This window comes from Physcomitrium patens, chromosome 20, assembly GCF_059467195.1.
Source record: "Physcomitrium patens ecotype Gransden chromosome 20, ASM5946719v1, whole genome shotgun sequence".
In the NCBI taxonomy this organism is placed as follows: domain Eukaryota; kingdom Viridiplantae; phylum Streptophyta; class Bryopsida; order Funariales; family Funariaceae; genus Physcomitrium; species Physcomitrium patens.
Genome location: NC_143429.1, coordinates 16,273,519 through 16,290,116, shown reverse-complemented (window position 1 = coordinate 16,290,116; position 16,598 = coordinate 16,273,519). Strand labels below are relative to the sequence as shown.

The 16,598-nt window shown below is 34.8% G+C and overlaps 1 protein-coding gene across 1 annotated transcript; it reads right to left on the bottom strand.

Annotated features, from left to right (window-relative positions):
* Positions 1-261: 261 nt before the first annotated feature.
* LOC112273541 (GATA transcription factor 9) lies at positions 262-3,909 on the bottom strand. The gene is made up of 2 exons (XM_024502445.3): positions 2,384-3,909; positions 262-1,903 (listed from the first exon to the last, which is right to left on the bottom strand). Exons 1-2 carry the CDS (start codon positions 2,669-2,671, stop codon positions 758-760), a joined length of 1,434 nt encoding a protein of 477 aa, XP_024358213.1. The 5' UTR covers positions 2,672-3,909; the 3' UTR covers positions 262-757.
* Positions 3,910-16,598: the final 12,689 nt, after the last annotated feature.

Genomic DNA, 16,598 nt, shown 5'->3' with positions numbered 1-16,598 from the left:
CCACACCAAAGTCTGCACTGTGTAATAACCCATTGCATCTAAGGTTTTGCTTCCATCACAATTTCAGCAAAACATTGAGGGTACAGGTTTGATTGGAATTGAACTATGCAAAGGTTTTATTGGATTGGAATGAGGGCACAGATGATCATGCAAGATAAAACCAGTAAAATCTCAAAGGAAAACATTTCCATACTGAAATTGTAGCATAAACAATCTTCACCTCGCTTCCGTGAACCTCTGCAAGCAAAATGGAGCCAAAAATAGAATAAATTACAACAACCAGCGCTGCGTGTGTGCTTTTGTTAAAAAAAGAATTATAGACCCAAAATCATGGATTTTCATTTGACGTTGGTGTCTACTGTTGCTACGGAGGCATTGACCAAGGAATGCCCTAATGAATTTGGCATCTACAAAACCATTGTGAATTCCACAACAAGCTAGCCACTAACCAAGTACACTCATGCCGCTCCAGTTCGTATTGTTCGTAGTAGTTTTCTAACAAAATCAGGGGGAGGGGGAGGGCTACCTCACTAGTAGGGGGGTCATAAAAGCGATCAATCCGACATCTTTGATATCCTAAGCCACTTTCAGTATCACTTACTATCTCCCATGTACAAAGTCTCTTCATAATGATCCTCAAAAGAGTATATATTCACCCGGCTTAGTTTTGCCTTTTTTTGCTGCTTTTTCTTCATAATCTCCCTCTTCGGCGTAATTTGTTTTCAAGTTTCCAGATCGTTGTTGTCCTACTAGGGCTTTACAATCCCCTCATCTCCCTCATGCTGTTGTCATCCAACCCGAACTCCAACCGAGACCCAAGCACCGCTGTCGTGCTCGTCAAACACTTCGCAAACTCCATCCCCGATGCCTTGCTCGCGTACTTCATCATCTCAGGCTTCCCAGGCCGAGGCATCTCCATCGGCTTCGAGAAACTCTTCTGCATTGTCTCCAAATTCTTCGATCCATACCCACCTCCATACTCCGATTTCACGTGCTCCCCACTCGAGCTCTTCGCTCCCGCCACCTTCTGGTTGTTCGTCTTCTCTCGCAACGGTGTTGCCCCGTGCATGGACTGCTGCTGCTGCACCCCATGCCCTCCCGTCTGCTGAATCCGCAACTCTCGCTCTCGCCTCATTTCCAGCACCTTTTTGTGCGAATGGGAATGCTTCGACGCCACGTAAGTGGGAGATCCCGCAGGTCGGTACTCCGGAAGCAGCCTTCCAGACTTGTATCGCACCCCGCAAGCATTGCACAATGTCTTGGGTCCCATGGGCCCTGTCCTCCACTGCGGTGTGCGCTGGGTTTGGCAATGCATGCACCGCCACGGCTGCGAATTGTCTTGATTTTTCTTTCTCCCTTTGCTGGCATTACTGTGAAAGTTTGCGCTGATGTTGTCCTTGCTTTCACTCTGGCTGTGGCCATCATTCGTCACCTTGTACCGCTTGGAGCCTTGCGAATCCTCATCGTCTTGCTCAACAACATCCACCGTACTGTCGCCACAGCCATCTGACGACGACACAATTGGATTGTAAGACATGGCGTACGAGTCAGCTCCCATCGATTCGAGGCTATTCACAGAGGAGCTGGTGGATAGAATTCTTGATGTCCATATCTTTGCGCCTGTCCTTGACCTTTTGCTTCGTGCTCTTCCAGGCACGCATACATCCCTGTAATCTGGTGAAGTGAGTTCAGAAGAAGTTGCACTCGTCTCCAAGACTGAAGTTGGGCTTAGTTTCTGATAGGGCTGGTACGAGTCACTCAGTTTCATGGTGGGTGTTCGGTCGCCATTGCCTAATGCGGACGGGAATCCGCCATATGTTGAAAACACCTCTGGTGTGTTAACCACCGTAAACGAATCTTCCACAAACGATGAAAGCCACTCGAGGTCGGCAAGGTCATCACACTGCACAAACACGAGCAATGCATGTTGAGTTACAAATCAAGCATTTGGCTGCGAATGTGTCAAGTACTTTGATTCAAGAACTCGATGGTCCTCTTTAGGTGAAATTTTCGGCCACACTACAAGGAGCACATCACACAAAGTACATTGTTAATGCTCCAATCGTCTTTAAAAATGTTCACAATTCCGACGTTCGTTCCAAAGCTTCCCCGTCATGAGCCTCTGAAGCAATGTGAGGCTGAAGGTTGAAGGAAATCCCACGTTTCTAAATGCCTTAAATATGTCCTTTCGAATACTAAGGCCTCATTGCCATGTATTCAATGCGGCTCCGTGCACATTGACACTCAATGTGACATCAGCCATCCCGAAAAGTGAAATACGAACCCGTGGAGAACCAAAAAATTCTTTCAGGGTTAATTGCATTATTATCACACAACGACTGGCATTCAGGTACGTGCATGAGCACGGAAAATTGACACTTACTGGCACGCAAAGGTCTGTCTTGACTTCAATGTCCTCCAATGCGGGCTCTAGTGTCTCGTTCTTAGCTTCAATAGGAGAAGATGAAATACTTGTCTCACCACCAATCATAGAGCTCTCAGTCGTCACCCCAGACAGCGGCAAATGACCCCCCAATATGGGGCCCCCGATATCGTCGCAACTGAAGTCCAGCAGATCATCAATGTGGAAGACCTCCGGGATAGAGGGCTTGTCTATCTCCGGAAGCCCGTACGATCCGAAGGGGCCCGCAACCATGTAAGGAGAAACCATTGTCGTTAAGCCAACGAAAACCTTTCCACAACACTAACCAGTTTCCTTGTGTACGCAATGACACTAACTTCCCACTCTACACGCTCGGACGAGCTTTTCAGTACTCGGCTCGCATTGCGTGGTTCGATTCCCTGTAGAACTGTACTTAATCGGATTCGAAACAAGCATGTGGAACTTCTATGCTCCGATTCCTGTACTCTACACCACCTGCTTCAAGTGAGTTCCACTCTACCTCAGACCACATGCACTTCAGCGCACACGCTTCTCATCATTCATGTACACTACAACGCAAGCTTTCGCACCTCTATATCTTTCTCCTTTTTTTTTTTTTTTTTTTTTTTTTCTTTTCAATTGTTTACGACAACATGCATTCCCAACCTCCCTGAAGAATGCTTGGAGCACAGAATTCAAGAGCAACTGTTGTTCTTTTTTTAATTTAAAATTGATTAAGCTGCAACGTCAGCAAAACTATTCCAAGTGTAACTGCAAAACGTGCCTTCAGTTCGATTTATATTGAACCTTCAAACGAGAGCAGCTCTTCTTTAAGTCAAGAAGACAGACTGATATATATACCACATGTACCACACTACGCCTATGCAGAAGATCGGCAGCGTCAACGAGATTACAATGCGGAAGACAGCATAAAGCACAAGCTAAACCTCTCTTGCAACTCTCTATAACCAAAGCGGAAAATTCTTCTGCCTCGCCGTCATGAAAAACACATTACACAAAGACTCCGCCACACAGAAATACACACTCGCTTCACTGGCACGGGCCTGTGGGGGGAGGGACGGACTGAAGGACCTACTGCCCGACTGACTGACTGATACACTGGGTCCGCCACCTCTCTTGCGAATCCCCCCAACTCAGCCCATCGTTGGCTCCTGCTGCTGCTCCTAATACCGAAGGCGAAGGGTGGCACCAAAAAGCAAATGGGCCTGGAAACTCGCGAAGAAGTTGCTGCTTATTTTCCGCCCCGCATTGCCTGACAAGGGCGGAACGGGACTGGCCCCGGGGTTCAGTGGGGCTCCACGCTGCAGCAAAGCGCGTGATCATGAAGAGAAGCAGCGCAAAGAGCTCTTACAACAATAGCCTGTTCCACTTGCCACCTCCCCGCTCGACCTCCTTACGTTTCTAAGTGCAGCCACACGGCCCTCCTCCTAAATCAGGCAAAGCTCCGTCCCCTCTGCCCACTCACAGCCGAATCCCTCCTCTCCCCCTCCCCTTCCTCTCGTTGAATAACCAACCCATCCCCGGCTTTCACGTTTCTCTACTTTCACATCTCATGTGGGTTATTTCCCTCCTCATCCGTGGTGTGATTTTGTTTTAATCTCGCGGGTCTCTATCATTCTTCTGCTCCCACGCCATTCAGCTTTCTTTTTACTGTGCACTTTGCCGTCCTACCCTTGTGCCTGTGCACATAGCCAGCACACATCCTCCCCGAACCCACCAAACTTACAGCCCCACTTCTCCTCCCTCTTGCTTCCTTCCGCTACCGGCCCCTTGTCGGATCTGGTGCTCCTGATCCTCCTCCTCTCTAGCTCCTCGGGTTCACGGATCGCTAAGACCCACGCCCTGCTGCTCGCCTCCCGAATCGCGCGGGTATCGTAAGTGCACGATTGGCATGGCAGGGTAAGCTCTTCACTGCACGACTTCGTGGCACGCTCTTATATTTGGTTGTGACCATGGTGTACGAGAAAGTATATTGAAATTCGTGGACCCCCTCCAATTCAAAACTTTTTCTTCTACATCCCCTGTATTTATATGTGTGTATTGTTTTAAACCTCTTGGTTACTTTATTCACATGCATGTTGTGTGTGTGTGAGTTGTGGCCTTGTAACATTTTTTTGATATATTGTTGTCTCATTCTCTTGAATTCTGCTTGGGTGGAATGCCTTCATCAAATAGGTACAAACACAAAACACCACCCAACCCCTCTCTCACCCCTTGAAGAAAAGTCCCCTTCATGACAGAGAGGCTCCGCCCACTGTCCCTCATCCGGGCAGAGGAGGAGCATTCAGTGGATGAGGGAGGGACAGCAGGAACATTTACAAGCTTCACTCAAACTCCCAAGCAACTCGAAGGAGACAGAATGGATGCGTTTCACATGCAGAAATATCATCACCAAACATCTAATTTAAACCCCAGCGCGGACCGTTCCTCATTCTTTATTACATAGTAACCCATGCGCACACGGACACAAAAGTTGTTAACGAAAACCCGAGGAAGACGGTGCCAGAAACGAAGAAATAAATACTAACAATTAACACAGCCCTAAAATGTGGAGCACCCCAAACTAATCTGAAAGCCAGAATGCTCATTTTTGCCAAAAACCCGCCCCAGTGATGTCCGGGTCTGAACTAAAAAACCCAAATTCTTACCCACATTCATTGTATATTTCATATACTTGTAATTGACACCCCGACTTCAATTCATAAGAGATAATTTACTACGCGGAGCAAATAATTAGGTAAAACTGGAGTATACGTACAAATGGTCAGCTTTATGAGGGAGAGACATGACTGGTCGCGACAGGGATAATCTGAGTAACACGCACCCCCCCCCACCCCCAATTAAAAGAAACCCCTATAGACACCACCACCTTCACGTGGCTCGAGTTTAAGTTTCTTTATTGATCCCGCGTGGTCTCGTCCCTGGTTCTGAGCAGCGCCTCTCCTGCGGAACTCCCTTCGGAACGTCGAGGATCCCATGGGTAGCCACGCGCGGCGGATGGAGCGAACACCGTGGAACGCGATGGAACGGCGTCGAGGAAAACAGCCCCGTTGCGGCAGAGAACATGCGCGGCGAATGGCTCTGACACACTACTAAGCACCACCACCACCACCACCAGCATGCTTGACACCCGGGATTACCACGTGAGGTTGAATAGCTTCGGCCCCGCTAATGTTGGTTTAGGGATGAGAACGGGGAGAATGGGCGATCCCTAAAACCAACACTAACTTGCAGGTGTGGATTATGGCACAGGGCTGAAGCTTGCGAATTCTTCACCGTGGGGTTCAAAATTGACGGTGAAGAAGAGTGATGTAGTGTGGCTTTGCAAGGGTGTGTGTCTATTTAACCCACGAAGTTGGAATAACTCGAAGGCTTGTGGGAGATTTGTTCATTTCTTCCAGGAATACGTGAGTCAAAGTTTTCCATGGTGAAGCGTCTTGTGGGACCATGGAATGAAAAGTACCACTATGGCACACATCCCGAAGATGAACAGCAGTTTGGTCGCATAACAGCGCGAGATGGAAAGTATGGTGATTGGGTTCGCGAGCCGCTGACTGACCCATATAGCACCGATTAAAATCGTCTCTCGTACAGAAATTCTGACGACCAGAAATGGGAAGTAGCAGTAGTGTCGATTGTGTTACTTTTCTCGGAGCTGATTTTTGTAAGTATTTCACGGAGTGTTTGGTTTCAATTTTCGTAGCTGCTACACACTTAGTTTCAACTGTAACCTCAGCTAGGTTAAGATACTTTGGAAATCAGAGAAAGGCGCAGATTGTCAGCCCTTGATTTTCTGCGAGGATGGGTTAGATTGCGGCCGACCCGAGATGTACTCCAGCACCGCTTCGGCGGGAGGTGCCTATTTACTCCTCCTCCTCCTCCCGGGGAAGGGAGCGAAACTCCTGGCAATCTGGCGGGTTTCTAGAGAAGGGAGGGTGCTGCAATTGTAAGCTTTCTAAACTAGGGTTCCTAGTTCGGCTGTGCTTGAGGAAGTTGTGATACCACTGCTGGTATAGACTAGCACAGAGTCAGATGGTTGTCTAGGAGTATCTCGGCTGAAATCTCCCATGTGCCCACACCCCCCCCCCCTTTGCCTCCTTGTTGGGCCATTCGGCAGCTTTACCACAGCCTGCGTTCCAAATTTCAGCATGTCGAAGACTGAGATATTGTTCCCCGCTTAGGAGGCCCCCGCAATCCCCACGTTCGTTTGAAAATCGATCGTCTAAAGTCTCCAACCGAATCTCCAATTCCAATCCCTCGGAATCTGTTTCGTGCGCGAAAAAACGATTCTCCTCCATTTAGTTGACGTAATAGTTGTCAAGTTGACCAAACTTTCATCCCAGCCCCTTGTGTCACTGGACATCGAACCCCAGTTGCACAAGACCGGTACCAGTAGACTACCAGGATTAAAAGGAAGGCAGAGGAATAATTTAATTTTTTTTGTGAGCACTGAATTCCAGCTGGGTTGGTAGAAAACCCGTGAATCATTTTACTGCAGGGTCAGAAGGAATCTGAACTGACTCTTCTGAAATGGCATTAGTAGGGGAAGAGTGGCGATGGGAGTCAGCTCAATGCCAGCTACCCTATTTACGCCAGCCCACACTGCTCATGTGGAGACTGCTAATGCCGCGTTCTAACACATGCATATTCTTGCCCCCCCATTCTTCTCACACTCCTTCCTCTGCCATTCAATGTGCTTATCATGAGACTCCTGTCCCGCTCCCGACGTCCGTTCGAGAGTATCAATGTTTTGGCAACTCCTCAATTATGTGACATGTTTTTACGGGGATATTCTCAGACTTGCAGAGCTGCTGCTTTTAAAAGGAAGTCCAGGCCCCTTCCATTTCCTGCGTGTGCCAGCGTAAACCTTGGCGAGCGGCCGTGGGAAGCTATAGCTCTGGCAGAGTGGCTAGATGCCAACCTAGGTGATGAGGTCGAGTGAGTGAGTGGCTGCCGGGGAGGGGTCGATGACTCTGTCCTCCACCGGGAATAGAAATCCCCCGATGCGGTCCAATTGAAATCAGCAATTGCCGCACTTGGCTGCTTCTGGACCCAAATCCTCTCCGCCTCCTTCCTCCCTCCCTCCGAGAACGAGATCCTTCCTTCGTTGCTTGCGTGCTTGATTGATTGCTTGCTTGCTTGCTCGAAGTCATAATGAGCAAAGAATTCGGCCTCCTAAGTTGGTCTAAACTCACTCCTTGCATCATTTCAATTTGTCCGTGGGTAGGTCAGAGCGGCTTGAATACCCCACGCTTCCTCCTCCGCTCCGCACTAAAAACATCCGGAATCCTATTCAACATTAAGGTCCTCTGTTACGAGGGTATAGAGCTCCCTCCCTCTCGTGGGATGCGGATGAGGGGTATATAGTAATGTCTGAATGCAGCCTTCGAATAGTCCGAAGCCAAATTGATGGCCTTCTGTGGCCTAACTCTACTTCTTTCTATTCAAATACTTTTATAAAAAAAAAGTAGTTTAATCACTTAAGAAACTGTCGCAACTTGACCCCTAACGAAGTACCAGCACTCGTTGTTGTTGTTGTTGTTGTTGTTGTTTTTTTTTTTTTTTTCCTCAACATCAAAAATCTATTTTAGTGTTTCAAGTGGGATTCGACAGCGTATCCTGAGGGAGAGTTTGAATGCGAAATAGCTTCATCTCAAAGGACCATGCCCTTAGCACATGACCGCAGCAGCTACGATGTCAGAGCGTCACCCATTTCCGTCCCACGTCACCACCCCGACGTCCGTGCAGCCAGTGGTGGTAAGATCGATTGCCACGTTGGATAATGTGCCACTTGGCAAGTCGAGGGGTTGGTCCAATGAGAGGCCGTGGAAGTGGATGGGGCTGTCAGAGGGCTTGTGGGCCACAGAAGTGGACCCAGGCCAGTAAGTTTATCCTTAAATGGGAAGTTTCCTGATGGGTCCCTCCCTTCTACCCCTCACCCAAACTCTTCAACTGCCACCTTTTAAAGATTTCATTTTATTAATTTTTCGTCGTTTTACTTTATGGAAAAGTATGGACTTGATTTGATATCAGAGCTGCATTGACAACCAGGTTAAACTCAAGAGATGTCAAGAGGGACCTCATTTTGTGTTATTTTAGAAGAATGCAATTTTTTCGATTCTATATTTACTTAATTACAATGTTTTAAAATGCTTGCACTTATTATATAAAAGAAATTAGTATACAAAATGCTTTGCAATGACCTTAAACAACTTGATGATGTCATGTTAATTTTAAGAAGTTGGCAATTCAAACCTCAATTGTAAAATTGTTTGTGTTGCTTAATGGATGTTAGCACATAGATAAGACTTCTTTGATATTTCAATATATGTATATAAAAGAAAAAAATGCCTCTTATGGAAGCAATGGTGCCACCTACAAATTAACTTTTGTTAATATTGTCTTGGGTTAAAATTGCCAATTTTAAAAAATTGCTTTGAAGAATACATGTTAATTCTTTAAAGAATGTTAATTTTTTTGAATGGTTATTTTCTTGGTTTTTAGTTTTTTGAGATATATATATTTTTAAATATTATTGTCATAAGATTTCACAAACTAAACTCTACCATTTCTTTGTATTGTTAACAGTTGACAATTTTCCATCTTCTTTATTCCAACATGAGAGAGGCAAGTATCAATTCTAAAAGCATGTTCTTATTTTATTTTATTTTTATTTAAAAAATGAGAGTATTTTTTTTGGATTTAATTTGGAAACGTTTATAATAATTTACTAATTAAAATTCAGATATAGTTTAGTCAAGTCACATAAATACCTAATAAAATGTATATTTACAATATTAAAAAATTAAATTTGATATTATTATTTTTTAAAATCATTTAATTTTTAAAATATTATTTGAAAAAAAAGATTAATCACTAAATGATTATTTTTTTACTATATATGATTTATTTATAAAAATATCCAAGTATGAAGTTGTCATTCAAGCTCATTAAATAAGTGTTTTTGATTTTATTACAATTGTCAAAGTTTCAATCTATTTGATATGCATGAAAAATATTATCTTTGTAGAATTTATAGCTAATTAAAGTTTAATAGTATGAAATTCTATCTAGCAATTAATGCTCTTACTATTATTTCAAAATAAAAACTCTAATCACTTGTTTTGATTTTTTTTTTTTGGTTTTTTTGATTTTTTTGATTTTTTTTTTTCTCATTTCTTTTAAAGACCATAAATGAGTTAACTTATACGTACACCAAGTTTAGAACAATCGAAAAGAAGACTTTTTATAAACAAGCTTCCAATATTACTTTTCTATTAAAGAGTAGTAACTTCTACTAAATAAAATATATCTTTTATCTTTGTGTTTTTTTACAATGACTAAAAAAAATGTTTTTTTTTTTTTTTTTTTTTTTTTTTTTTTTTTTTTTTTTTTACATTATAAATATTTAGATTGAAAATCCAAAAGAATAAAATTATTATATTTATAAATCAAAAAATCTATCTTTTGTAGCATTGGCATATATGGTGGCATAAATATTGCCAAAATGGCACAAATTGTATAGCAAAAAGAAAGTAATTTCATTCACCTTTTTTTTTTTTTTTTTTTTTTTTTTAATTAAATTTCTTAGTTGTTGATAACTAAAAAATTGTCTTTAGCTTAACATGACCACCATTCAATTATTATAACACTCACTTTTAAAACATCAATTTTTTAATAAATTGATGCTATTTGATCCATCTTATTGCTAAATTTACAATTAAAAATAATATCTATTAAAAATTATAAAAGTTAGAAAAATATAGATAGGTTTTTACCACACAAACACCTTAAAAAAATTTGAATTGATTTATAAATTTAAAAATAAATAAAATAATACCAAAATGTAATACAAGTTATTCTAAAAACTCTAGCATTTTTTTTAAATATTTTTTTCTTTTACCAATACAATAAAATTAAAATAATATTAATTTTTATTAAAATTTGAAATTATGAAATTCTATTTAATAAATTGAAAATTCAGAAATAATTTATATTAATATATTTCTTTGACAAAAGTTGCTACATACCAAATTTTTAAATATGTTTGTTTTTTATTTTTGTTTTTTGTTTCTTGAAATCAATAGTTTTTTTTGCCATTTTTTTATGCAAGTAGAAAAAAATTTAGTAGTTTATTTATTTTTTTGTTCAAATATCTAAAGAGCATAATTTAAAAGAATTTTAAAAACTTATATAAAAATATAATTTATAACTAACTTGTAGAGCCTAAATGCAAGGTCTTCATTCTTAGCAAATCGATTATATCAAAAATCTTCAATTAAGTTTTTTTTCTTTATGTAAGATTATGGCTTCTATGTGTGTGTGTATATATATATATTCTTCTTATTTCTTATTTTTAATTTTTTTTAGTACAATAGGTTATTAATTTAGTGGCATTTATGTTTTTACTATTGAAACAAAGTTAGTTTTATCTTGTTGGTTAAATAATATTATTACTAGTAACATATACTTTTATGAATAACCAAATATAACAAATTTGATAAAATAATAAAAAATTTGAGCTAGCTTTGTCAAAAGTATTAATAAATTTTTGCTTTTAAAAAATTGATTAAATTAGAGCAATTTGGTGGTGTTATTTGAGTAGAATAATAACCATATTTTTTAAATTTAAAATCTAAATATTAATTGTGTCAAAATTTTAAAAAATTAAATCATAAAATTGTTGTATTTTTTTATGATTTGGAATAATAGAAGTTGCCACAAGAAAATTAATAAAGATTTTATTACAAAATTGGTATTAATGTATTATCGATTAAGTAATTAGAAAGGTGTTAATAAAAAATAACTAATACCAAAGTTTAGAAAAACTAGAAATAAGTTTTAATCTTTATACATAATTTTTAATTAATTAAATCTTTATTTTTTAATATTATAATTAGATATTAAGCCAAAAAATAAATAGAGGAGATTGGCTAATTAGTAATAAAGATAAAAAATGAAAACAATACTTATGTCAAAGAAAGAAATATAGCAATCTTTATAAAAGTAGAATAATATTTATGTCTTTTTATTGTACAAGTTCAAAATCAAGTAGTAGACTACTTATTTATCGGAATAAGGCTTAGAAACAAGAATAAAAAATTTGATGTCTTAATTAATTTAAAATAAATTAATATATTAATATATTAATAAAAATAAAATTCTAAATTTTTAAAAGAAACCACTTAACATATTATAAATTTTTTTTGGCATAGTAGCTCATTATTGTTATATTCCATCTTATTTGATTAAACATTATTATGATGTGGTCTGTTTATTAGTTAAACAGTAGGCATTCATATGTATTGTACCAACCTTAAGTATACAATTAAATTGATATTAGTGTGGTGTTGTTTTAGTTCATTTACTAATTTACCTAAATAGAGGACCAGCCATTAGATTGATAACTAAGAATGTTTCGTAGTGAGGACAAGGATAACGATAAGATAGAGTGCATGTGGTGGCTTCTCATCTTAGAGACAATTTTAAATCATCTTGGAAACAATTAGGAGTCATCTTGGAGACAATTAGGAGTCATCTTAGAAACATCTTGGAGACATCTTGGTGATATTTTTGAGGTTTTTAGGTGATTTAAGGGAATAAAGAGAGGCACAAAGGCATTGTTGTTGTATCTTTTATTTTAATTAATAAAAAAGACAATTTTTGGATCTTGGATTGGAATCTACTATGATTGATTGGAGTTTGTGATTAAAGTAAACTTTTGGAACAATACTCAGGATAAGTATATCCATTTATATACAAAGTTTGAAAAAAAGAAATTAATCAGGACAAGAAAAATTGACATGTTAAAACAAAGGAGGTCTAGCAAGTTTACAAGTCAAGGGCGACAACTTTGAGCAGTCAAAACTTGGTGTCTATGAAAGTTATGATTATGATAATTGGATTGTAGTTGTATTTGCAAGTTAAGAAGAAAATCAAAAATTTTCAAAATATTGTGCATTTGGTTTAGAAGATATGTACAAAAGAGTAACTAGATATAAGATTGTGAAGGAAGAGTAGTGACTAAACAATTAATTTAGGAAATTTTCTTGCTAAAAATGATTTAAGTCATCAAAAATTTCGAAAATAAGACCATGAAGAGAGAATGAATTATGAGATCTACTATAATAGGTTTTAAACCATTTTAATGATTTTACATTGAATTATATAAGTTCAAAGTGAAGTAGATCAAATTAGATGCAAGTGATGGATTTAGATGATAGCTTAGTACAAATAAGTGCAAAGATGAGAATAGGAACTATTTAAGATATATATAAGTAATAAAGATCTCCATAGCCAAAAGCTTTATGCTTTTTGAACCAACAACGTAGTTATACCAAACTAAAATTAAAAATGATTTGAATTTTAGTATTTTAAGATTTTAAAATAGTCTAAGTTGAATTCAAATTCCAGTGTACTAACCAAAATACAAAAGAAAAACTAATTAAGAATTTTTTGGTCTTATAAAAAAAATATTAATGATAATTTAAAATAAAGGAAATTAGTTAAGATAAATAATTATAAGTTCTTATAAATCTAAATTTTATATGAAATTTATCTTATGTAGAGGATAGTATAGAATATTATCAAATTAGATTTTTTAAGAACCAATACCTTTTAGATATTAGATTGTGTTTTTTTTTTTTTATTTATTTTTTTTTTTATTTTTTATTAACATAGTATCTACTTTTAAGTTAGAATCTTATTTATCTTTGAAAGAATAATAATAGAAAAATACATATAATATTTTATTATTATATAATAAAAATCTATAGAATCTTTTTTACTTTAAACTTATAAATATCGATTCATAAAAAAAATTAGTTAAAAAAAACCAATAAAGAATTATTTAATTGTAATTTGTTTACTACAAGTATTCTCATAATTGTGCCTAAAATATTAAATATCTTTATAAGATTCTATAAAAAGTATGTAAAGACCATATAAATTTAGAAAAAATTAATTTGTATTTCATAAAATAAATATTAATAAAATTTAAAGTATTTATTCATAATAAGAAGTAATAGAAAAATTATTTATATATTTTTTATTATTTAGTAATAATAATTAAATTTAATTTTAGTAATATCAAAATAAAAATATATTTATTAATTAGGCGTTTTAAAATTTAGATAAAAATATTAAAAAAGAATAGTTTTCTTAACAATGTTTGAATGAAATTTTTGATATTGTTGCAAAATTATAGTATTATTTTTTTTGGATAGAAATTTAGAATTTAATGGAATTTAAATTAAATATAATAATAATTCAAAAAATAAAATTTATAATTAAATAGAAAATTTATGTGCATAAAATTATGTCATTTGGATTATACAATATTTTAATGGCTTTCTAAAGAGTAATTAAAATAAAAATTATATTTAAGTTTATTCATAAAAATCGTTTCATGATGATTTTATATATTTGGTTGTAAAAAACAAATCCTAATGATTTTTTTGAATATATTAGTTAGAATCTTAAATATGATTTTATTTTAAATATAAAATTATATAAATTTATTAATTATTTTGATAAATTATTAAACTATATTTTTTAAAAATAAATATATCAATAGAAATATAAATAGAAATTCTTTACAATTAATTTTTTAATAGAATATTTTAGAATTGTATTTTTAAAATAAAATATTAATTATTTTATAATATTTTTTTATATGGAAGCTTATAGGAGATATTTTGTAGACAATTTTATTAATTTGAAAGTTATAAGTAGAATACTAGTAGCCAACATTGTTCAAACATGCTCATTAATATATCCACAAGTGAAATTCTTGCAAAGATGTAAGTAAATCCATCATTACTTATACCATACTAATTATTTTCATATTAGTTTATTATCAAGGATAGAAATTACAAACAATCAAAGAGTCAATACACTTTTGTATTGACTAATAAAGAATAGATATTTATTCAATAATAATATAATATTAAAATTAAAAAACTATTACTAAAATCAAGAATAAAAACTCTTAAACCAAGATCAAAAACAAGAAAGATGATAGAACGAATGAAGTTAGCTTCATTCTTGCTTCTATATATACTATCTAATTAAAATCTATATAACAATTTTCTATAAGACTTCTAACACATATCTAACTTATAAGACAAGTCTCACATGTGTACTACATAGTGAACTAATATCATGAGTGGCCAACTTGTTGGCATAGTTTTTAATCTACCAATCACCCACAAACACATATAAAGTTAAATCTGCACCTATAAAACTTTTAAAAATCTTTTTAATAAGATATTATATAATTTATCTACTTTTATTTACTAATATTAATTATATATGTAATATTATTCTTTTTTCTTATGATGAGTTCTACAAAAAGTAACAAACACATGTTGAGAAAGTCTAAGCTGCAATAAATTATATTTGCCCCTCATTCTAATCTTTAATATCTTCAAAAGATTGATAAGTCTTTTCAGCCGTAGATAGTGTCTCATATCAAGGTAGAAAGATCACTTTGTTATTTGATCATTATTGAGGCCTTCATAACTTGATTCAAGAAAATATTTGAAAGACTATTTGTAATGGTTCCTATTTTGGATAATATTACTAATCATAGAGTGTTTCTTCCAAAAACGTGATACTACATGCATTTTATCATGCCATCAATTTGAAAATAAATATGTTATTTTTTAAAGTCTTTGTCTCTATTACACTATCTTAAAGATTGTAAAAATTTCAATGCTTTGTTTAGTAATTTAGTAAATAAAAGCTTTTGAATTGAATTTGCTAGTTGCTGATTTTTTTATTTCTTTAGTGCCATAAAAACAAAAAATTCACAAATAATTATAGAAGATAGAATACAATCTTTATTGAACATATTTTGTGTCATATTAAAGAAGTGTTTGATTCTTCATCTCCATTTTGAAAGATGTCAACAATAAAAAGTATCAACCTTCTTTGATGTATTTGTAAGCTTCTTAGATGGCTCTCATGTGAAATTACTAATACTATATTTCCACTAATGTATTAAATATTTCAACCTATTTCGGTACCTCCATGAGTCTTAGACTCTTTTATTTCAAATTTTAGATTATTTTTTACTTCTATATGAAGAAGTGATATTTATCTTTTTTTCAATATATCTATTATCTTGTATGACTCAAGAAGAGAGACATAGAACACAAGATGGATCTTTATAAACTCCAATAGGTATAACTAATAAGTAATTGAATTGATTTGTTGACAAATAAGAAATAATAATAGTCTATAGTAATCTAACTTGTCACAAGGGCAATTAAAATTGATATTATAGGAAAATAATCATACCTTGTTATTAATGTAGAATTAAGGTTATTCCTTGCAATAAATATCTACATTGATTATTTGTCATTCTTGAGCCTCTTTTAATTGTATCTTTATCATTGCATATAGTTTTAATAAATAGTTTGCCAAATCTTTTATTACATGATTATCAACTTATGAAAAGAAAAAAATATCAAGTTGTAGATGATAACCATGATTAACATAGAAAAGTGATTTTTAAGTATATATATATATATATATATATATATATGTGTGTGTGTGTGTGTGTGTATGTGTGTGTGTTAAAAGCAACTAAGTTGTTCAATCATCTTAATAATAGTTGATAGAGATCTTAGATAATACTATAAAATTAAATTTACACATTTAACTTATTCTTAAGTTTGAAGATAGAAAGTCAAATATAATTTTATATCTACTTTTAATATGTTAAAAAGAATTCTTTAAAATCTTGATAAAAATTAAATTCATCTATTTAATATATATATATATATATATATATATATATATGCCAACAATTCATAATAGTAATAAATATTGTTAAAAAAAATTTCAGATTTTTTTTACATATGACAGTTTTTATATATAGTACAAAATATTTTATCTTAATTAAAAAGTCTACTATCATAAATATAGAGCCATATAAACTTGAAATTTTAAGATATGTGATAAAATCCAAAAAAATACATAATTGTGATTGTTCTAGTATAGGAAGTGATTGAAGAAGCCTATAAGGTTGATAATGAGGAATTTTTTATCCAAAAAAATATCACATGATTGTAGAGAATCTTTAAGTATCTTTTACAATTGAGGCTACCAAAAATAATTTGACATTAATTTTAAGATCTTATTGTATTCAAAATGTTATGCAATTATAAAATTATAATTGTGCTTTACA